Source organism: Pantherophis guttatus, chromosome 10 (assembly GCF_059756535.1).
Source record: "Pantherophis guttatus breed Tessera chromosome 10, ASM5975653v1, whole genome shotgun sequence".
NCBI lineage: Eukaryota > Metazoa > Chordata > Lepidosauria > Squamata > Colubridae > Pantherophis > Pantherophis guttatus.
The window spans coordinates 3,388,907-3,411,268 of record NC_142072.1 but is presented as its reverse complement, the minus strand read 5'-3'; the positions used below and the strand labels follow the sequence as shown (position 1 = coordinate 3,411,268).

At 47.4% G+C, this 22,362-nt stretch overlaps 1 protein-coding gene across 6 annotated transcripts; it reads right to left on the bottom strand.

Annotated features, from left to right (window-relative positions):
- Positions 1 to 322: 322 nt before the first annotated feature.
- On the bottom strand, positions 323 to 21,861 carry B3GNT8 (UDP-GlcNAc:betaGal beta-1,3-N-acetylglucosaminyltransferase 8). Of its 6 annotated transcripts, none has more exons than XM_034438071.3 (2): positions 21,724 to 21,861; positions 323 to 3,506 (listed from the first exon to the last, which is right to left on the bottom strand). In XM_034438071.3, exon 2 carries the CDS (start codon positions 3,494 to 3,496, stop codon positions 2,222 to 2,224), a length of 1,275 nt encoding a protein of 424 aa, XP_034293962.2. In that variant the 5' UTR covers positions 3,497 to 3,506; positions 21,724 to 21,861; the 3' UTR covers positions 323 to 2,221. The 6 variants fall into 6 exon arrangements, with proteins under 6 accessions (XP_034293962.2, XP_034293961.2, XP_034293963.2 ...); XM_034438070.3 differs by lacking the exon at positions 21,724 to 21,861 and adding an exon at positions 21,088 to 21,359; XM_034438072.3 differs by lacking the exon at positions 21,724 to 21,861 and adding an exon at positions 21,174 to 21,334.
- Positions 21,862 to 22,362: the final 501 nt, after the last annotated feature.

The window sequence follows — 22,362 nt, the reverse complement described above, 5'->3', positions numbered from 1 at the left end:
TCATATTTATGACGGAGTGTCCCGAGGTCTCGTGATCCCCTTTTGCGACCTCCCAACAAGCAAAGACAATGGGGAAGAAGCCAGATTCACATAACAACTGGGCGACTAACTTAACCATGGCCTTGAGTCACTAAGATTCACTTAATGGCAAGTGAAATCGTAAAAGGAGGGAAACTCGGATGTGTCACTTAGCAACAGAAATTTTTTAATGGTGGCCATAAGTTGAGGACTACCTGTAATCTGCTGCTTTGAAGGATCCAAGACCAACGTTTCCAAAAAAACACACCTGTTCAAAAATCACCAGTCGACGTTCTCCAAGACCGACGGTACCCGAGTCACATTTTTATTACAGCAGGAGGTTGTTACAGTGTGGGTGGCGCGCAGAGCCATATCTGTGGGCACATGAGCATTGCCCTTGCTCAGCTCCAGCGTCCATGTGGGTGCCGGCCAGCTGATTTTCTGGCCTTCTGGGCCCACCGGAAGTCGGGAAATGGGCCTCCGGGGGGTGGGGAAGGCCGTTTTCACCCTCCCCAGGCTCCTAGAAAGCCTTTGGAGCCTGGTGAGGGTGAAAAATGTGCCATCGTGTGCCAAAAGGGGGAGCACTGGGGTGGGGCGCATTGAATTATGGGTGTGGGCACGCGCACCCCCCCACTCCACACGCTTTTGGCACGCGACGGCAAAAAGGTTAGCCATCACTGTTCTAAGGCATCCCCGGTAAGTAGAATAGTGGAGGCACAGAAATCAGCTGTGCCACGCGAATAGGCTGAGCCAGAATGAAGGAAATATAGGACAAGATAGGGCAGGAGTGGGTGGGCGGGGCCAGCTGATTGTAACTAACGGTTCGGCTGAACCGGCAGCAGCCCACACTGATGTCGAAGTTTTCTGACCAATTTACAGATTCTCCCCTTTCCTATCTCAGCTTCTTAGACTTACAGAACCTGAACATTACATGAAACTCTTTGACAGCTGAAGGATAATACGGGTCTGGACCAGAGGTGAAATCCAGCAGGTTCTGACGAACCGGTAGTGGAAATTTTGAGTACTTCGTAGAACCGGCAAATGCCACCTCTGGCTGGCCCCAGTGGGGTGGGATGGAGATTTTGCAATGTCCTTCCCCCAGGAGTGGGGAGGGAATGGGGATTTTGCAGTATCCTTCCCCTGCCATGCCCACCAAGCCACGCCCATCAAGCTACACCACGCCCACCAAGCCACGCCCACAGAACCGGTAGTAAAAAAAAATTGGATTTCACCACTGATCTGAATATCTAAAGTGCATGAACAAGGAATTTTTCTAGAGATGAGATACAGAAACGGTCAATGAGTCAAAAGGCTTAAGGATCGGTGGAACAGAGAAGGTGATCCTATCGGGCACCAAAACTATCCTGGGGTCCAAAATTATATTACCAATAGCATCTTGGCCCCCACACCCAACAATCTGGGTCCTCCTTTGACCGACCTCGCAAGGACGGAAGGCTGAGTCAACCTTGAGCCGGTCAGGATCAAACTGCTGGCAGTCGGCAGAGTTAGCCTGTAATACTGTATTCTCACCACTGGGCCGCCAAGGCTATCCTCACTTCCGATGATAATTCTAGAGGGCCTTATTTCCACTTTTCTTTCGCCACGTTGAAACACTCCATGGTTATTTAGAATCGGCTTCGTGCCTCAGTTTCTTGGTTTATCCAGTTATGGGAGGGGGATTGGCCCCCAAAGATTTGGGCCCCAAAGAAAAAAATAAAACACTTGTGGACAATACTTTCTGCAATCCAGGCAGGTTGGGCCAGCTAGCCAGGCGTTTCTCTTCCAGGACCCTCTATAAATTGCCTCCAGATGTGGAGGAAGGTTCCGCTTAGAAATCCGGTCGTTGCAGGCCTACTAGGAGGGCACTGGGTAGGGGAAGCAAGCTTGAAGGCCTGGCATTCTCAGCTAAGGCCAGGTGGATGCTGTGGCCCTTTTCTGACCATAAGGACGGTTCTTAGATCTGTAAATGGCACTTCCTGGACTGTTCGTACGGTTCTGCCTTCCACCGGGATATCTCAGAAAGGATATCTCACAAAGAACAGCAATTTCAGAAGAGGCTCAAAGAGAGTGCCCATCCCCAGCTCCTGTCCTTCAAAAGTTGGGGTGTCCCCTCTGAAACATTCCGATGGGATTTGGGCCTGAGCATCTCCCCGTTGCAGCCCAGAGGACCGAAAAGTTCCACGTGGTCCATTCCCCAGTTTGGTCAAAATCCTGGCGGCTTCTCCGGTTGGGGGTTCAACGCCTCAGGTCCGCATCGGAGATTTGGATCGGTGATTTGCTTCCAAAGATGGAGGGTCTGTCGGGGGCTGCGCCGATGGACCAAGAGCAGCTGGCTGTGCACGCAGGGGTCTTCCCGGTCCTTCTCGGCGATATCGAAGGTCATGAAGCCGGCGTGGGGCTGAGGGGGGATGCCCAGAGCTTGGAAGCAGAGCCCCGTGTAAACATCGTCGATGGGGTAGAAGGCCACGTGCTGAGAAATGAGGAGGAGCAACGGGGCCAGGAGTCCAGAGAAGATGTAGCCCCCACCTCCCGCATAAGCTGGATACGGCCCCACATAAAATGATTCTGGCACGTAGTATTTACTTTTCTGGAACCGAAAGGGAGAGGCGTTGGACATCACCTGCCCCGTGTAGAGGGGCTTGTTGACATCTACCGAGCTTAGATACCCCAAGACTTTCGGGGTGTTGATAAACACGTCATCGTCCCCTTTGAGAATGAAACGGACGTGCCGACAGTAGTCCAGCGTCCAGTGCAGGAAGAGGGAGTCCTTCAGGGTCAGGTTGAAGAAAGTGTCCTCAAAATCCCACATCAAGATGTCCCCAAAACTCCGACTCTCGAAATGGACCAGGTGTTGCAGGTGGGGTCCGAACCGTCCCTCAGCCGTGCCCAGCAAGAAGACGGTGCGGATGGCTAGCCCGCCGGGTTCTCCTTCTTGCCCCCAAGTGTCCCGCACGGCTTGGCGAGCAGCAAAATTGCCGGGCACGGATTTGATGGCCAAGAGCAAGAAGGTGTTGTTCTTCGTATCGGCACACTTACGGGGTTCATTGATCAGGAGGGAATAATTCCTGCAGTCCCCGTAGAGAATGAAATTCTTATAAAGCTCCGGATACGAGTTGAAATGTTTGATCTTGGTGGCCAGTTCCTCCACACTGGCACTGGGGCATTTATTCCAGGAAGCGTTGGCCACCGAACCTTCTTCCAACGCCCGGAAATTTTTGTATTGTTTATCGTTCCAGTAAGCTTTGGCCCGCGGGATGCTGTGGCGGAATTGTTGCAAGGAGGCGTTAAAGCGATGATAGACCAAGGACGGCGGGATTTCCTCGAAGGGCTGGAAGGGTGGGATGGAGACGCTTTGCCAACGAGTGATGTGGGGCATGGGGTATCGTTCCTCCTGCTCGGTCGTCCATTCGATGTAGGCCTTGAGAGCCACCAGGGTTAGCAACGCCGTGGCGATCGAGAGGCACCGGGAAATATTCATTCTTCTCTTCCTGGTGAGGGAGAACAAGCAGCCGACATGTAAAGAGAGAAGAAAGACAGATAATGAAATTCGCGTTACGATTAGAGACTGGGCTCATACAACCAGATCAACAGTAAACCAGGTTAATACAAATAGTCAACTTACCAACCAGATCAACAGTAAACCAGGGTTAATACAGGTAGCCCTCGATTTAATACAGGTAACCCTTGACTTACCAACCAGATCAACAGTAAACCAGGGTTAATACAGGTAGTCAACTTACCAACCAGATCAACAGTAAACCAGGGTTAATACAGGTAGTCCTCAACTTACCAACCAGGTTCACAGTAAACCAGAGTTAATACAGGTAGCCCTTGACTTACCAACCAGATCAACAGTAAACCAGGGTTAATACAGATAGTCAACTTACCAACCAGATCAGCAGTAAACCAGGGTTAATACAGGTAGCCCTCGACTTACCAACCAGGTTGACAGTAAACCAGGGTTAATACAGATAGTCAATTTACCAACCAGATCAACAGTAAACCAGGGTTAATACAGATAGTCAATTTACCAACCATATCAACAGTAAACCAAGGTTAATACAGGTAGCCCTCGATTTACCAACCAGATTGACAGAAAACCAGGGTTAATACAGGTAGTCCTCAACTTACAACAGTTCACTTAGTGGACTTTTCAACGTTACGACGGCACTGAAAAAAGGGACTTATGACCGTTTCTCACAGTTATGACCTTTGCAGCATCCCCCTGGTTACATTCGGATACTTGGCAACTGATGCACATTTATGACGGTTCCAGTGTCCCTAGGTCACGTGATTCCCTTTTGCGACCTTCCAACGAGCAAAGTCAATGGGGAAACCAGATTCACTTAACGACTGGGTGACTAATTTAAGATCTGCAATGATTCACTTAACAAATGTGACGAGAAAAGTTGTAAAAGAGGGGGAAATTAACGAATTTCTCACTCGGCAACCTACATTTTGGGCTCAATTGTGGCCATAAATCAAGGACTATCTGTAATCTGCTGTTACAAGGTTCACCTAAGAGGGCGCGGGAACCTACAAAGTTGTTTTAAAATAGGTCAATTCTTCCTTATCACTTTGGGGGATTCTAGGAATAGAATAGAAATGAGCTGGAAGGGACCTTAGAGGTCTTCTAGTCCAGCCCCCTGTTCAAGCAGGAGAACCTGTCCTATACCATTTCAGACAAGTGACTGTCCAGTCTCTTCTTAAAAGCATCCGGTGATAGAGCGCCCACGATTTCTAGTGGGAAGCTGTTCCACTGGTTAATTGTCCAACCTGTTAAGTTTTTCCTTAATTCCAAGTTGCTTCTCTCTTTGATTAATTTCCATCCATTGTTTCTTGTCCTGCCTTCTGGTGCTTTGAAGAATAATTTGGCCCCCCTCCTCTTTGTGGCAGCCCCTCAAATACTGGAACACTGCTATCATGTCACCCCTAATTTTTCTTTTCTCTAACACTGCTGCTTAGCCCATAAAAGTGGTTTTTGAGAGAAGACTAAAGAGCTTGCAAGCAAGCTGCAATCCCATTACGCCTTCCTACTACTTCTCTCCACCCCAAACGTAGTCATTAAATGCAGGATGTCGTAACAGGAAGAATATTCTATTTAGCAAGTTTCTTTGCTAAATGACGGTTACGTAACCATTAGAATATTCTTAATATTCTTAATGCAAACATGCAGCTTTGCCCCCACTTTTGGACAAGATCAGCTCTTCACCAAAGTCGATCAAAACTTTTCCACCACTGTGGTGGCCTTCAGCCTCCGTCGACTCAGTCTTGGCCAGAAGATTTTGCGAAAGCGAGAACCAGTTCCAGAGAAAACAATTAAGTGGAATTCCACCTTCCTTAACAACTGTGATTATATCGTTAAAGTTTCGTGTTGCCAATTGGAAGCTGAATAGCCTCCTCCTACCCGTGCCAACATGGCACTCGACTGGCACAGATTTTAAAACTAGGCTTTTCTATAAGGTGAAGGCATCTGGTAAATTAACAGCAAATACATCTGAAAGAGCAAATGTAAAGAACAGGGAGTCCCCAGCTTACAACGGTTCATTTAGTGACTTCCGAGGTTACAACGGCACCGAAGAAAGTGACTTACGACCATTTTTCAACACTTAATGACTGTTGCAGCGTCCCCGTGGTCCTGTGATTTTATGTTCGGAAGCTTGACAACCGACTTGCATTTATGACTATTGTAGCGTCCTGGAATCCTTCGGACCAGCAAAATCAATGTTGGGAAATCAGACTCGTTTAACAACGGTGTTACCGATTTAACAACTACGAGGATTGCGTTGACAAATGCAACAAAGGTCACTCAACAGATGTCTCACTTAGCAATGTAAGTGTTGGGCTCCATTGTGGTCCTAAATCGAGGACTAGCTGTACAGGAAGAGTTTTCGTAAAGTGGCTCTTTCCCAGAAAGAGTTCTTCCTTTTCTGAAATTTGGGAGAAAGTCTTACCAGAAGCCAGAATGAGATATCCAGCTGTCGGTCTCTTTGATTCCTACGCATAGACCCAGTTAGACAAATATAACCGGAAAAGTTGGTTTCTATGTTGAAAAGCCCTGCAGCTTTCAGCCAAAAACCCACAGCTTGGTTCTCTCAGCTTTGCAAGAAGTATATTCCTTTTTCAACGGGACTGGCAACGTGGCCATTAAGCGAAGCAGTTGCTAAGTGAAACTGCCACTGTGCTTATGATCTTCCTTCGCTTTTACAGCAGGGCTTGTCAATCTCAGCAACAAAGAGGGGGGGACTCCAACTCCCAGAATCCCCCAGCCGGCCTCCATCTCAGCAACTGGAAGAGGGATGGACTCCAATGCCCAGAATTCCTCCACCATCCCCAATCTCAGCAACTGGAAAAGGTGTGGACTCCAACTCCCAGAATCCCCCAGCCAGCCTCAAATCTCAACAGCTGGAAGAGATGGCTGGGGAATTCTGGGAGTTGAAGTCCACCCCTCTTCCAGTGGCTGAGATTAACCAACGCCATTCTACAGACCTACGACAGCCGTAAACGCGAGGATTGGTCGAAAAATTACTCCTTCCTCACCGTTGTAAGCAAGAACCGTTGCTAAACGAAGCCGTCACCGAACAAGGACGGGCTCCACCATCTTGCTTGAATGCAAGGGGCCCGTTTACTTGGGATCAACAATGTCAAATATTTATGCTCTAATGCACCTTTGGGGCTGAGATATACCCTTGGTAGGAAGAGCCAAATAACTCAACTGATGTGACTTGCCCTTTGCTTAAATTGATCTGTCCTCCCAACAGATAAAAACTTGAATTGTACCAATTTGTAGAGATAGACAAAATTCACCCCAGATTCAACCTAGAAATAAGGAGAAATTTTCCGACAGAGAGAACGATCAACCCATGGAAGTTGTGGGAGCTTCATCCCTGGAGGCTTTCAAGAATAGATGGGACTGCTATCTGTCAAAAATGGTGTAGGCGGGTCTCCTGCTTGGGCGGGGGGTTGGACTAGATGACCTCCAAGGTCCCTTCCAACTCTGTTATTCTTTTCAGGGGGCAAAACTAGGTGATTGCATGCTTGTAAGTGGTTTGGTAATCGGCTGGTATTTAGGACACAATTTGCAAGGTCTTTTTTGTTTTTTTGCTGGAAATGGGGGTTTATTACCAATTTCTGGCAAATAAAGCATATCGTGGTCAATGGATTTGCTGGTGTTCATTTAACGACTGCTGCAAAACCAAAAAAAGGTAAAATTATGGACAGTGATGTGACCCTTAACTGCTGACACAACTCTTTGACCACAATTCTGGGCTCAATTACAGTTGTAAGTCAAGGATCATTTGTTATCTTTCTTCCCCGCCTCCCAAAGAGCTACGCCTATTTTTCCAAAAATGGAACCACCCCAGCTTATCTGCAAAATCCCTCCAGAGGCTGCTTGGTCCGAGTTGGCCTCCGATGCACACGGGCAGCGTTCTAAAGGCTGGTATCTGAGGGCACGGTGCCAGGATGGTGGGAGGGGAGCCCAGAGGAGTCTGACAGGCGTCAAGGAAAAAACTTCCTATCAGGAGAGCTTTTTTGGGAAAGGAATGTGTCAGTGGGGGAAGTTTATGGCCAGCCAGATATCTTTCCTGGACATAAATAAAATAGCAGGTCAAATTGAAAAGAACTTTGGAACAGTCTGGAGAAGAATCAGAAACCAGCCAATCTTTCTGTAAATGAGCCTGTTGGACTTTGGATGGGTGGATGGAAAGAAGGAAAGAAGGGGAACAAAAACAGAGGGAGGGAGGGAAGAGAAGGAAGGAAGGAAGGAAGGAGAACAAGAACAGAGGCAGAGAGGAAGGAAAGGAAGGAAGGAAGGAAGAAGGAAGGAAGGAAGGAGAACAGAGGCAGAGAGGAAGGAAAGGAAGGAAGGAAGGAAGGAGAACAAGAACAGAGGCAGAGAGGAAGGGAAGGAAGGAAGGAAGGAAGAAAGGAGAACAAGAACAGAGGCAGAGAGGAAGGAAAGGAAGGAAGGAAGGGAGAAAGGAGAACAAGAACAAGCAGAGAGGAAGGAAAGGAAGGAAGGAAGAAGGAAGGAAGGAAGGAGAAGGAGAACAGAGGCAGAGAGGAAGGAAAGGAAGGAAGGAAGGAAGAGGGAAGGAAGGAGAACGAGAACAGAGACGGGGAAGGAGGGAGGGAGGAAGGAAGGAGAACAAGAACAGAGGCAGAGAGGAAAGAAAGGAAGGAAGGAGAACAGGAACAGATGCAGAGAAGGAGGGAAGGAAGGAAGGAGAACAAGAACAGAGGCAGAGAGGAAAGGAAGGAAGGAAGGAAGGAGAACAGGAACAGATGCAGAGAAGGAGGGAAGGAAGGAAGGAAAGGAAGGAAGGAGAACAAGAACAGAGGTAGAGTGGAAAGAAAGGAAGGAAGAAAGGAGAACAGGAACAGATGCAGAGAAGGAGGGAAAGAAGGAAGGAAGGAAGGAAACAAGAACAGAGGCAGTGAGGAAGGAAGGAAGGTCATAAGTCACCTTTTCCCCTGCCGTTGTAACTTCAATCGGTCACTAAACAAACAGTTCTCGATGGAGGACTACCTATGTACCAAAGCAGGTCACGCTGGCCAAACCCATCACAGCCACCAAAGTGTCCAAACCCTTATTCCTGGATCTACCCTCACGCTCCTCCCAAATCCCCCAATCAACCCCACCGCCTATCCGCGTGTTCCCCTTCCTGGAAGCGGCATAAAGGAACCGGACCTGGGCTGGCCTGGCACAAAGCATCTGTCTAAAAAAGCCGACTCTAATTCTTTCCCACCACTTTTCCCTCAGAGAAAGGGGCCTCCGAGGTTAATGGAGGAAGGAAAGTGGTGGCTGAATCAAAGGCTCTGCCTCGCCTGGAAGACGGTTGGGGTTGCTAAGTGCTCTTTGAGAAGTCATTTCCTAGCCTGATGGGACTTGGGATTTGGCCGTGTTTTCTTTTTCGTTCCTTGGCACGGGAACGGAATCCATCTCCAACGAAAACAACAAGCCCGAGTCCATTAGTCTGTTTCCCCGTTCTGGGCCAGTACGGCTGCGAATACAGGAAAGTCCTCCACTTACGACCAAAATGGAGCCCAACATTTCAGATGGATGCTAAGTGAAGTATTGGTTAAGGGAGTTTTGCTCCAATTTGCGACTTTTCTGGCCATAGATATTAAGCAGGGGTGAAATTTACTTACCTTCCCTACCGGTTCGGAAGTGCGCGCTCCACACGCATTATGTGCGATTTTGGACCCTTTGCGCATGCACAGAGGGTAAAAAACAGGTTACTTCCTGGTTAAAACCAGGAAATAACGATGTCTGGGTGGGTGGGCGGAGACTTGCGCTGCTGCCGCTACTGGTTCTCCAAATCACCACCCGCCGCTACCAGTTCGGCTGAACCGGTCCAAACAGGTAGCCTTTCACCCCTGATATTAAGTGAATTCCCTGCAGTTGTTAAGTTAGCAACATGTTTACTAAGCAAACTCAGAGAGCCCCAAAGACCCTACAATCCTCCTCCTCCTCCCTTTCTTATTTCCCATCTTTCTCCTTCTCATCCTTGTCCTTCATTCCTCCTCCTCCTCCTCCTCCTCTCCACAAACCCCACTGTCCTGCAGCACTGAAGATGTTACCTAGCTGGGTAATGAAACATCTGCAAGAAAACAATGCAGCTCCAAGAACCCTCTAGTCGTCTTCTTCTTCTTCTTCTTCTTCTTCTTCTTCTTCTTCTTCTTCTTCTTCTTCTTCTTCTTCTTCTTCTTCTTCTTCTTCTTCTTCTTCTTCTTCTCCTCCTCCTCCTCCTCCTTCTCCTCCTCCTTCTCCTCCTTCTCCTCCTCCTCCTCCTCCTCCTCCTTCTTCTTCTCCTCCTCCTCCTTCTTCCTTCTTCTTCTTCTTCTCCTCCTCCTTCTTCCTTCTTCTTCTTCTTCTTCTTCTTCTTCTTCTTCTTCTTCTTCTTTTCTTATCCTCCTCTCCTCCTCCTCCTCCTCCTCCTCTCCTCCTTCTCCTCCTCCTCTCCGCAAATCCCTTCTAGCACCGATGATGTAACCTAGCTGGATAATGAAGCGTCTGCAAGAAAACTCAGACAGCACCCACAAGTTCAATCCTTGACCTACGCATATTCTGCTTTTATTGCATTTTATCTGTTTATCAAATGTTTACTCCACCCATCTTCCCTTATGCACCGGACCTCTTACAGGTTATACAACATGCATTAAACATGGGCCGTATCTTCCCCCAGTGCAGTGATGGCCTTTTGTGGGAAAGAACTTGGGACAATTTTAAAAGCCACTTCAAAGCCAGTTTTCGTTTCATTTCTCTCCCACGGAGCCTCCTCCTCCTCTTCCTCCTCCTCCCGATGCCAAGGACGATGACTCCTCCCTGGCTCTGGAGAGGAAGACTCGGCAACCTTCATCATCGCCTTCCTAAGAAACCCAAGAAGCCTCTCCACTTTCCCTTCTACCTCCTTGGACCCCTCAAAGGTCAGGCATCTTCTGACATATCTTTAATTCCCTCCCCCCCCCCAAGAGTTCCTTACCTCCACCAACTTCCTCCTCTCTCCCTCGAACGCAGGGGCTGTCTTAACGCATGATGGGCCCTTGTCCGTGGGCCCTAGGAGCCCCATACTAATCTGTGCATGTTAAACCCTTCCATGCACCTTGCATCATACAAGGTGAAAGAGCCTTGATAGTACAGTGGTCTAAAGCACCCTGTTATTAACACAGCTGCCTGCAATTTCTGCAGGTTCGAATCTTACCAGGCTCAAGGTCGACTCAGCCTTCCATCCTTTCTAAGGTAGGTGAAATGAGGACCCAGTTTGTGGGGGCAATAAGCTGACTTTGCATGAATATACAAAAGTATGAAGGCTATTGCTTAGCGCATTGTAAGCCGCCCTGAGTCTCCGGAGAAGGGCAGCATATAAATCAAATAAATAAATAAAATAAAATAAATACAAATACAGCAACCTGTATTTGTAGAAATTAAATAGAAATTAAAAAAATTAAAACAAGCAACCTGTTTATTACATTTTACTGCACTTATGAAAATTCATACGAACTTGCCAATAAAATAAATACATGTTTCATTTTATCAACAGGAATTTTTATTCCTGTGAGTAGTTGCCGTAGGGGGTCCCAGAGGAGTACACTGATTTGCCTGGTTGAGGGGGGGGGCATAATGCTGTTAAGACGGCCCCCTGCCTCGAAGAGAGCATCCTTCCCTACTTTCTGATCTCAGAAGCTCCAGCAGGTTCTGGATCCTTTGGTCTTCAACTTCAAACCTCCCCAGCTGGCCTTCTCTCTAATTTGGAAGGGGCTGGGGCTGGGGGTGTGGGGTGGGGGGCTTCTTGAGAGACCCTCTCCCGACCAAGGAGGCATGATGTCATCGTCTCTGGCATCACCAAGTCCAAAATAACGCTAAGCAGATCGGCTTCTTCCCGTCCAAACCTCCTCCCTCTCCCAACCCATGAAGACCACCCAAAATCGGAAAAAGGAAAAAGCTTTGGTTTGGGGTCTGGGATGGGGGTCTTTTCTGCAGGAACAGAGTAGAAGTCTCCCCCACCCCCAGGTTAAAGTCCCCAGACTTACATAGTGGATGGGGTGGATTGATTCCAGCGTGGGTCCCTGCCCCTCCCCAGGGCTTGAATCCTAGGAGACCCGCTGGGCAGGGCTGCGAAGCGGCTCCCTCCGTCTGGCCAGCTGCCTTGTGAGCGCACCGCGCACGGAGGGAGTGGAAGGGAGAAGCGAGGGTGGGGCTCACCTGAATCGCAGGGAGAATCGGGGCGGTTGCGACGTCCGGGGCCCTCCTCCTCCTCCTTTTCCTCTTTTCTTCTTTCTCCTTCTCTATCTCCTTCCCCCTTTTCCCCTTTTTCTACTCCTTCCTTTTCCCCTTCTCTTCCTCTCCTCCTTTTCTTTCTCACTCCTTCTTTTCCTCTATTGTCTTCTTTATCCTTCTATCTACTCCTTCCTTTTCCCCTTCTCCTCTCCTCCTTTTCTTTCTCTCACTCCTTCTTTTCCTCTATTCTTCTTTATCCTTCTATCTCCTTCCCCCTTTTCCCCTTTTCTACTCCTTCCTTTTCCCCTTCTCTTCCTCCTTCTCCTCTCCTCCTTTTCGTTCTCTTCCTCCTTCTTTTCCTCTATTGTCTTCTTTATCCTTCTGTCTCCTTCCCTCTTTTCCCCTTTTCTACTCTTTCCTTTTTCCCTTCTTTTCCTTCTCCTCTTCTTTCTCTTTCTTTCTCCCTATCTTCTTCTTTCTCCTTCCCCTTTTTCCTTTCCTACTCCTTCCTTTCTCCCTCCTCCTCCTCTATCTGCTTCCCTTTTCACCTTCTCCCCTCCCCTCTTTTTCTTTCTCCCTCTCCTCTTCCTCTATCTTTTTTCCCTACCCTTCCCAACCTCCTTCTCCCTTTTCTCTTCCTTCTCTCCTTTCGTCCTCCTATTTCCTTCCCTTTTTCCTTCTCCTCCTCTTCCTCTATTTTTCTCTCTCCTTCCCTTTTCCTCCTCCTTCCTCCTTTCTTCTTCCCTCCTTCTATCTCCTTCCTTTTCTCCTTTTCCTTCCTTTTCCTTCCTTCTCCTCCTCTCCTTTTCTTTTTCCTTCTCTTTATCTTCTGCTTCTCAATCCTTCTCTTTCTCCTTCTCTCCTTCCCTCCTCCTCCTCTCTATTTCCTTCCCTTTCTCCTTCCTTCTCCCTTCCTCTCCTTTTCCTTCTCTTCTCCTATCCTTCTGTATCTCCTTCTCTCCCTTCCCTTTTCTCATCCTTCCTTTTTCTGTTCCTTCCTCCTCCTCCTCCCCCACCCCCCCACCCCCCACTGCTCGAGCCTCTCCCGCAGGAATACCCTGGAGACGCGCTTCTGCCAGCACCGTGGCGAAGCTCCGATGCAGCCCTTCAAAGGGGGGGGGACACACAGGAAACCCCCCCCCCCGCCTCAGTCTTTGGGCGAAACATCCGAGTCTCTCTCTGGGGGGCTCGCCAGACGTCGCAGGGGAACGTCCAGCAGTCGTTTAAAGCTGACCGGTTGGAATCTGGCGCTAGTCCTCATGATTACATCTGAAGGAGCAGAAAGGATGGGGGAGTCGGGTTCCTGAGCTTGTAGAACAGGGGGGACAAGGCCAAATTGGTTCTTTAATTCATTTTTAGGAATTTGACCCATGGGCCTTTCCAGTTCTAACTCCTTTGGGCTTAACTTGGAAGCACTCTGTACATACCCAGAAAAGCTCTTTCTCCTTATTCGACAGCCTGCTGGTAAACGCCCACCCTTTAGAGTGCCAGCCACCTTGTTCTCTGACCAAATCAGAAGCCGAAGGAGCAAATTAAATAGGCCTTTCAGGTCAAGCTCAGTCAAGTAGTAGGAAAACAAACATTTTCTAATAAAGTTTTTGTTCTCTCCCTGTCCCAGCAAGAAGCCAAACTCGGACTGGCTCTAAGGTTAAAGCTGAGTCAAATGCTAAGAAAACAACATATTTTCTAATAGGCTTTCGACTTCCAAGTGCTCCTTTTCACACACACACCCCCAAAAATAAACTTTCAAGAAGAAAACAGGAACGTTTAGTCCTCTTTCCAAATTAAGCCGGCCTTTGAGAAGGTAAATCCAGCAACAATCCGCTTTCTGCAATTAAACCACTGGAACAACTTGTGGATTCTCCATCACTGGAGGCTTTTAAGAAGAGACTGGGCAGCCCTTTGTCTGAAATGGGTACTAGCTTTCCTGCCTGAGTAGGGGGGTGGACTAGAAGACCTCTAAGGTCCCTTCCAGCTTGGATATTCTATGTTCTATGCTCTACTCAGAACCAAGTTCCCCAAAGCTGGGAAGAGGAGGGTTTTGTAAACCAGGAGACCCTGAGTTCTACTCCCACCTTAGGCATGAGGCCAGTTGGGTGACTTTCAGCCAGTCACTCTCTTTCAGACCCAGGGAGGAGGCAATGGCAAACCAGTAAGGGGGAAAAAACCTGTTCCAATAAAATTGCAGGAATCTCTCCAGATAGTTGCCAGGAGCCTACACTGACTTGAAGGCATTAAAAAATGATATATATCTATATCATCCACCCACCCACTCATATCAATCTATCAATCTATCAATCTACCTACCTATCTATCATGCATTCATTCCTCTCTATCCTTCTATCATCTATTCATCTAACCATCCATCCATTCATCTTCCATCCATTCCTTTATCTACCTATCCTATATCATCTCTGTCTGTCTGTCTGTCTGTCTATCTATCTATCAATCAATCATGCATTCATTCCTCTTTCAACCATCCATTCATCTTCCATCCATTCCTTTATCTACCTATCCTATATCATCTGTCTGTCTGTCTGTCTGTCTGTCTATTTATCTATCTATCATGCATTCATTCCTCTCTATCTTTCAACCATCCATTCGTCTTCCATCCATTCTTCTATCTACCTATTCTATATCTGTCTGTCTGTCTGTCTGTCTGTCTGTCTATCCTGCATTCATTCCTCTCTATCAACCACTCATCTAACCATCTATCCATCTTCCATCCATTCCTCTATCTACCTATCCAGTGCTGGGATTCAAATAATTTAAAAACCGGTTCTCTGCCCTAATGGTTTCTTCCAACAACCAGTTCACCAAACTGCTCAGAAAGTTAACAACCGGTTCTCCCGAAGTGGTGCGAACTGGCTGAATCCCACCACTGTATCTCTCGTATATCATCTATCTATCCATCTATCTATCTATCTATCTATCTATCTATCTATCTATCTATCTATCGTATCTATATCTATCTATCTATCTATCTATCTATCTATCTATCTATCTATCTATCGTATCTATATCTATCTATCTATCTATCTATCTATCTATCTATCTATCTATCTATCTAATAATCTATCCAGCCATCCAACATCCATTATTCTCTCTGTTTGTTTATCCTCCATCCATCCCTCCCCCTCTCTCTCCCTTTCCCTCCTTCCCTCCCTCCCTCTCTCTCTCATCTACCTACCGGATCATCCATTCATCTATCTATCTATCTGTCCATTCATTCCATATCCACCCATGCCCCCACCCCCCCGCATTATTTTTAATTACAGCACCTGGCTTTTAATAGTCTTCTACAGGAGAACTATCTATCCACCAGAAACCGCAGAGACTGAGCCAGGCGTGCAAATAAAACTCCTAACCAAGTTTTTAGTTCTTATTTTTAGAGGTTTCTTTTTTTTCCCCCGCCTAGAGAGCGCGACTTCTTCCTAACCACTCACGGCGTGGGAAGAACCTTTTTAGCAAGCCGCCTACTCAACCTGCTGGTTTCTTCAGAGTTGTGTGTCTGTTGCTATGCTGGTTTTGTCACGCAAGGGAGAGCGCCCCAGACGCAGCTTGGCCTATTGCCAAGGAATGGGCTCTGTCTCTTTCCACGGTTCGAGTCTGAGAAATTCAATGTTTTAGATATTGAGGAAGTCATTCGGGTATCAACCTTGAGCTGGTCAGGATTGAACTGCTGGCAGTGGGCAGAGTTTCCCTGCAATACTGCATTCTGATAGGAAGGAAGGAAGGAAGGAAGGAAGGAAGGAAGGAAGGAAGGAAGGAAGGAAGGAAGGAAGGAAATCCCCGCCTGGAGATTTTCAGGAGCCCTCAAAAATGCACCTATTCCCAAGCCAAACCATTCTGGAGGATTTTTCTTGCAAATTTCCCAGCATGAATTTCTTAAACTCACTCGCTTACGGAATGAATTTCCCATTTTCAAAAGTTAAAAGCCGGTATGTATAATGTAATCCCTTGAACAAATCTTACGTAGCAATAGGATTAGCAATAGCACTTAGATTTATAGACCGCTTCACAGTGCTTATCAGCCCTCTCTAAGCAGTTTACAGAGTCAGCATCTTAGCCCCAACAATCTGGGTCCTCATTTTACCCACCTCGGAAGGATGGAAAGCCGAGTCCATCTTGAGCCGGTCAAAATTGAACTACTGGCAGTTGGCAGAGTTAGCCTGCAATATTGCATTCTGCCGGTTTTGTGCCTTTTCAGCAGGGGTGAAATCCACCAGGTTCTGGAGAACCGGTAGCGGAAATTTTGAGTAGTTCAGAGAACCGGCAAATACCACCTCTGGCTGGTCCCAGAGTGGGGTGGGAATGGGGATTTTGCAGTATCCTTCCCCCAGGAATGGGGAGAGAATGGGGATTTTGCAGGATCCTTTTTTTTTTTTAATTTGATTTATATGCCGCCCTTCTCCGGAGACTCAGGGCGGCTTACAATGCATTAAGCAATAGCCTTCATACTTTTGTATATTTATACAAAGTCAGCTTATTGCCCCCACAATCTGGGTCCTCATTTAACCTACCTTAGAAAGGATGGAAGGCTGAGTCAACCTTGAGCCTGGTAAGATTCGAACCTGCAGAAATTACAGGCAGCTGTGTTAATAACAGGGTGCATTAAACCACTGTACTACCAAGGCTCTTCACCCTGAAGTGTGGTGGGAATGGAGATTTTGCAGTATCCTTCCCCACCACACCCACCAAGCCACGCCCACCAAGCCACGCCCACAGAACCGGTAGTAAAAAAAAAATTGTGTTTCACCACTGCTTTTCAGCCAATTTCTAGCAAAAGCACCCATAGGGATACATTGATTCGCTTAATGGCCACAACATTCATTTAACGACGACCACAAAAAAGTTGTCACATGGGTGCCTCGACTTACGATGGGAATTCTGGGCTCCATTAGGGTCGTAAGTCGAGGACAACCTGTCACGCCTTGCCAGGTAAGGTTTAAACTCTTATTATTTTGGAAGGAAAGGAAGCGAAAAGTCAAAACTGGTAGCCCACATTGAAATCCTGACAGCCTCGCGGAGAACGCTTGCTGGAAATTTCCAGCAGAATTTCTGCCTGGAGAGATGGACGATCAGGGTGGACAATGCAGGAAAGACCGCAGGCCACCCGATTCAGTCAAACCAGTTGAGCTCCCCGGAGGCAGAAAAACGTTTCGGGAATTAAAAGGTCACTCTCGACTGCTCCCCCAACCATCCTGGCCCTAAAAGCTGGAGAACCAGATTTGCCGAAATCATCTAGCAGGGATGGGGTAAAACAGGGGTCCCCAAATCCAGGACTCCACCCCACTGTTTGAAACCGGGTGCTCATCACTGCGAGTGCTTGCCACTCGCAAAACTCTGCTTGTCAGAAGTTCACGCAAAAAAAAATAAAATGGTTTTCATAAAAATCATAAAGAGGACCGACCTGGGGGCGCTCACATTGCAGCACTGGTCAACAGGTGTAGAGAGCAACAGGTGTCATTTTTAAACTATCCCAAAAAGCAAAACATCTGGGAAGGAAACGTAATTCCATCACATCTCGATTCTGCGGTTAACTTTCCGCTTTATTCTGCTCTTTGCGATGACTTAAGGAATCGATTGGTCATCACATTTGGGTTTCAGGATGGTTTTTCCACCTGCCCAGTCATTAAAAATAAAGATGATCATCGGGCTAATTCATTCAAATTTTCCAATGATAATTAAGTATTGCGGAAGGATTTAGGATTGGGACATTCTCGTCAGCAACGGGAATGTGCCTCTTTCAGGGGTGAAATCCAGCAGGTTCCGACAGGTTCTGGAGAATCGGTAGCGGAAATTTTGAGTAGTTCAGAGAACTGGCAAATACCACCTCTGGCTGGCCCCAATCTCAGCAACTAGAAGTGTGGACTCCAACGCCCAGAATCCCCCAGCCAGCCTCAATCTCAGCAACTAGAAATGTGGACTCCAACGCCCAGAATCCCCCAGCCAGCCTCAATCTCAGCAACTAGAAATGTGGACTCCAACGCCCAGAATCCCCCAGCTAGGCTCTATCTCAGCAACTAGAAGAAGTGTGGACTCCAACTCCCAGAATCCCCCAGCCAGCCTCAATCTCAGCAACTAGAAGAAGTGTGGACTCCAACGCCCAGAATCCTCCAGCCAGCCTTAATCTCAACCACTGGAAGAGGTGGCTGAGGAATTCTGGGAGTTGAAGTCCACGTCTCTTCCAGTGGCTGACATTCAGGCTGGCTGGGGGTTTCTGGGAGTTGAAGTCCACCCCTCTTTTAAAGTTGCCAGGGTTGAGAAAACACTCGTGCGCTCTTGTCAAGCTTACCTCTTCATTTAGCTGTCCATCATCGAGTAATAAAACAAGACTGCCCGGATCTCTTATCAACCTTTAATTGTGCTCTTCCTCACACAAAGTGTGCGTTTGGAGTGCGTTATTTTGCTATCTCATCTGGAAAAAGACGCGAGCCTCCTAAACGAGGGCGAAAGGCTTTGCCAAGAACTCTGAAAAGCACTTAGCGAATGCTTTATGTATTTGCGTGATGAGGTTTTTATAGTGCTAAAAAGGAAAATAGATGGGAAAAGTGCAGATTCCCAAGGGGGCCATGGCAGATCAAGAACAGGGCAATCGTAGTTTAGCAGGGTGTGGTAAGCAAGGACGAACCGGGCGACGAGATTGGGCATGATTCAGTTTAATGAGTTTAGGATCTTACTGTTTTATTAGATTTTTAGATCCTGCCTTTTATTGTTTTCTAAGTAAATCAAGGTAGTGAACATATATAATACATCTTCCTCCTCCTATTTTCCCCACAACAATGTTGTGAGGTGGGTTGGGCTGAGGGAGGGATTGGCCCAAAGTCCCCCATTGACTTTCGCGCCTGAGGTGGGACTAGAACTCACTATCTCCTGGTGATTGATCCAAGGTTATCCAACTAGCTTTTTCTACCTAAAGCGGGACTAGAACTCACCGTCTCCTGGTGTTTGACCCAAGGTCACCCAGCCGGTTTTCATGCCAAAGATGGGGACTAGAAACAGTGGCTTATGACAATTTTTCACACTTATGACCGTTAACAGCAGTCAGGTGATCAAAATTTAGCAGCTCGGCAACTGACTCATATTTATGACGGTTGCCGCATCCTGGGGTCACACGACCCCTTTGGCGACCTTCTGATAAGCCAAGTCAATGGGGAAGCCGGATTCGTTTAATAACCGTGTGACTAACTTAACAACTCCAGTGATTCACTTAACAACGGTGGCAAGAAAGGTTCTAAAACGGGCCCCCAAATCACTTAACAACTGTCTCACTTAGCAACAGGCATTTTGGGCTCGATTTTGGTCACAAGTCGAGGACTACCTGTATCACTCTTCCTGAGGAAAAACTGAAGCAGCTCTTCTAATGAAGAAATGCCCCCCAAATGACAGAAACCAAGAATGACAACGAAGAGCTGCTTAAAGATGAATTTCAGAAGGTGCCCAGAACAGTCGGCACAGACACTCCTGAGGAAACCAAGGAGCCGTGGGTGTGAGGTGTGACAAAAAATTTCCATTTTTAGTGACTCGCTTTATTTCCCTGGCAAAACTTCACATATAACACATCTTTTTTTAAAAAAAAGAAAAAAAGAAAAGAAAACCCACACAAACCTGTCAGCTGTCAAATTGCAGAGGGCCTGCTAAGAATTTTTAAAAAGAGAAAAAGAAAGAAGGAAAGAAAGAGAGGGAGGGAGGGAAAGGGAAGAAGGGAAAGGAGGAAGGACAGGGAGGGAGGGAGGAAGAAAGGAGAAAAAGGAGGAAGAGAAGAATGAAGGAAGAAAGGAAGGAAGGGATGGATGGAAATAGGCGGGAGGAGGGAGGAAGAAAGGAAGGAGAGGGAAGAAGGGAAAGGAGGAAGGACAGGGAGGGGAAGGAAGAAATTAGGAGGAAGAGAGGAAGGAAGGAAGGGATGGAGATGGAAATAGGGAGAGAGGGAAGGAAGGAAGGAAGGGAGGGAGGGAGGGAGGGAGGGAGGGAGGGAAGGGAAAATCCGGAAAATGGGAGTCCCACCTTGGGAGTTTGCATTGTCGAGCTGTGCAATGAAAGAGGCGTGTTCGTGTGGCAAGAACATGAAGAGGAAGAGAAGAAGGAAGGAAGGGATGGATGGATGGAGATGGAAATAGAAGGGAGAGAGGGAGGGAGGAGAGGGAAGAAGGGAAAGGAGAAAGGAAGGAAGGAAGGAAGAAATTAGGAGGAAGAGAAGAAGGAAGGAAGGGAGGGAGGGAGGGAGGGAGGGAGCAGGGAAAATCTGGAAAATGGGAGTCCCACCTTGGGAGTTTGCATTGTCGAGCTGTGCAATGAAAGAGGCATGTTTGTGTGGCGAGAACATGTCTGTGCACACCTGAAGAGGAACAGAAGAAGGAAGGAAGGGATGGAGGGATGGATGGATGGAGGTGGAAATATAAGGGAAAGAGGGAGGGAGGGAGGAGAGGGAAGAAGGGAAAGGAGGAAGGAAAGAAGGATGGAAGGAAGGAAGGAAGGAAGGAAGGAAGGAAGGAAGGAAGGAAGGAAGGAAGGAAGGAAGGATCCGAGGTCTCACAAGGCATCTGGCGGTCTAAGGCAGGGCATGTGTCAGAGGAGCCACATGCTCATTACACAATTTAATCACCTACAATTTTAACACCTCTATTTCAGAACCAAAGGAGGCGTTAAAAAGGACTGTGACCTGGGCAGGAGGGAGAAGATGCAGGCGGTTAAAAATAAGGGGTGACAACATTTAGCTCTTTCTCTAGAATGGGGGAGAAGAGAACTCACAGCTCAAAAGGGATAAATCTATAACACACACACACAAACACACACACACACGATTAATCTACAGTGGGAATGCAGAGACCCAGAGAAGAGGGACTGGCATCATTTAGGGCAGGGCCGGAGAACTACAGAACTAATACAGTAGCAGTCCTCAACTTACGACCACAAGGGAGCCCAACATTTGTCGTCAAGCGAGACGCTTGTTCAGTGAGCCTTGCCCCATTTTACGACCTCTCTTGCCACTGTTGTTAAGCGAATCACTGCAGTTGATTCAGTTAGCAACCCGGTTGTTAAGTGAATCCGGCTTCCCCGTCGACATTGCTCGTCAGAAAAGGTCGCAAAAAGAGAATCGCGTGAACCCCGGGACATAAATATAAGCGTCATAATTCTGATCATGGGGAAGCTGCAACGGTCTTAAAAGTGTGAAAAACTGGTCGTAACTTTGCTTTTTTCAGTGCTGTTGTAACTTTGGTAAATGAACGGTTGTTAAATTGAGGACTAGCTGCAGTTAAAAGCAATAGGAGCCAAGGAGCTCCAAGAAGCCCCACTAAGTCTTAATCACCGCCTTGCAAGGTGGCTTAAATTGAAGAGCTCACCTGCGTACAGGTGATGCGTTGCCTGAAATGAGGAGGATTTCTGCAGGCTGAATCCACCCAGCACCCGTCGTTACGGATTCTCCTACCTTCAGGTATCCCACACGCCTCTGGGAGAGGAGACCGAAGCCGTGTGTGAAGCGTTGCACGCGTGTGTGTGTGTAAAGAACACACGGAATGGCACGCTCAGGCTACACAGCCTCACGCCTTCTCCCTTACTCCGCTGTTGCAAAGGGCAGATTTGTGCAAATCCGGCTGCTTGCCGGGCAGCCACTGAGGCATGTTCCCGCTTGCAAAATAAAAATGGATTGTTTTCATCAACTGCCTGCAGCGGATGGCAGCTCAGGTGGTTTGCAGCTGCGGCTTTCCACCCCAGAGCTATCAACCAGGCCCCCTGATGGAAGCTTCCACCTGATGAAAATGACGAAAAGGGCAGGTCTTTGTAAAATGAGATGAGTAAAGCACGGATTATGTGTAGGGGGGGGGGAAAGGCAGAGAGGAGCCAGGATAAACAAGTAGCTATTTGCATATGTAAAAGAGCGAGGAAGAAATGAAAGCATTTATCCTTCCCCAGGTAAGAGGGTTCAAGGTGAGTCAGCTGCTCCCAGCAGCATCCTGAAAAAGCAGCACTTGCCCTACCTCTTAACACCAGCTGCCAGCTCCTCCTCCGAGACGAACCTCCTTATTCAGAGGGAGTCTACCTGCCAATCTGAGTCCTTCCCTGAGAGATAGAAGTAAATTCTGGGGGATTCTTTTTTTTTTCTTCTTTAATTCTCTTCCAGCAAATTTCCTTTTTTTAAAGTTCAAATCCAAAAGTGACGATCCACCGTCTTCGAGGACATTTTTCTCGTCTCCGTCTCTCTAGCTGTTAGATGTCCGAAACTCGTTCAATTCAGCCCATTTGGTAATAAGATACATTTGGGAATCGTTCAACTTTTCAGTTCATTAAATCAAAGGTGCAACATATATATATATATATATATATATATATATATATATTGGGGAAAAGTGATCTGTTCAAAAAGTGGGAAATGAGCCTCTTCAGCGTTGACTTGCCACCTAAAGAGGGAAACCCCATTTATTATCCAGCTGCCATTAAAAAAAAAATGAACTAATTGGCATCTTTTAGAAGTTCCTTCCCCTGGTGCCACATCAGTTGTGCCGACTTTGACTCATACAATCCACAACGAGCTCGGTCAACAACCGTCGGCTTTAAAACAACGGTGTCCGTGTATGTCTATCCAAGGGGTGCAGAGCAGGGACACAAAGGTTTAAAGC

Excerpts from the sequence above, each read along its gene's own strand:
- B3GNT8 (XM_034438068.3), bottom strand. The coding sequence starts at position 9,623 with ATGTTTCATTACCCAGCTAG. Across the intron at positions 3,507-9,603 it reads ATGTTTCATTACCCAGCTAG|GAAGAGAAGAATGAATATTT; the intron begins GTAACATCTTCA and ends CTCCCTCACCAG.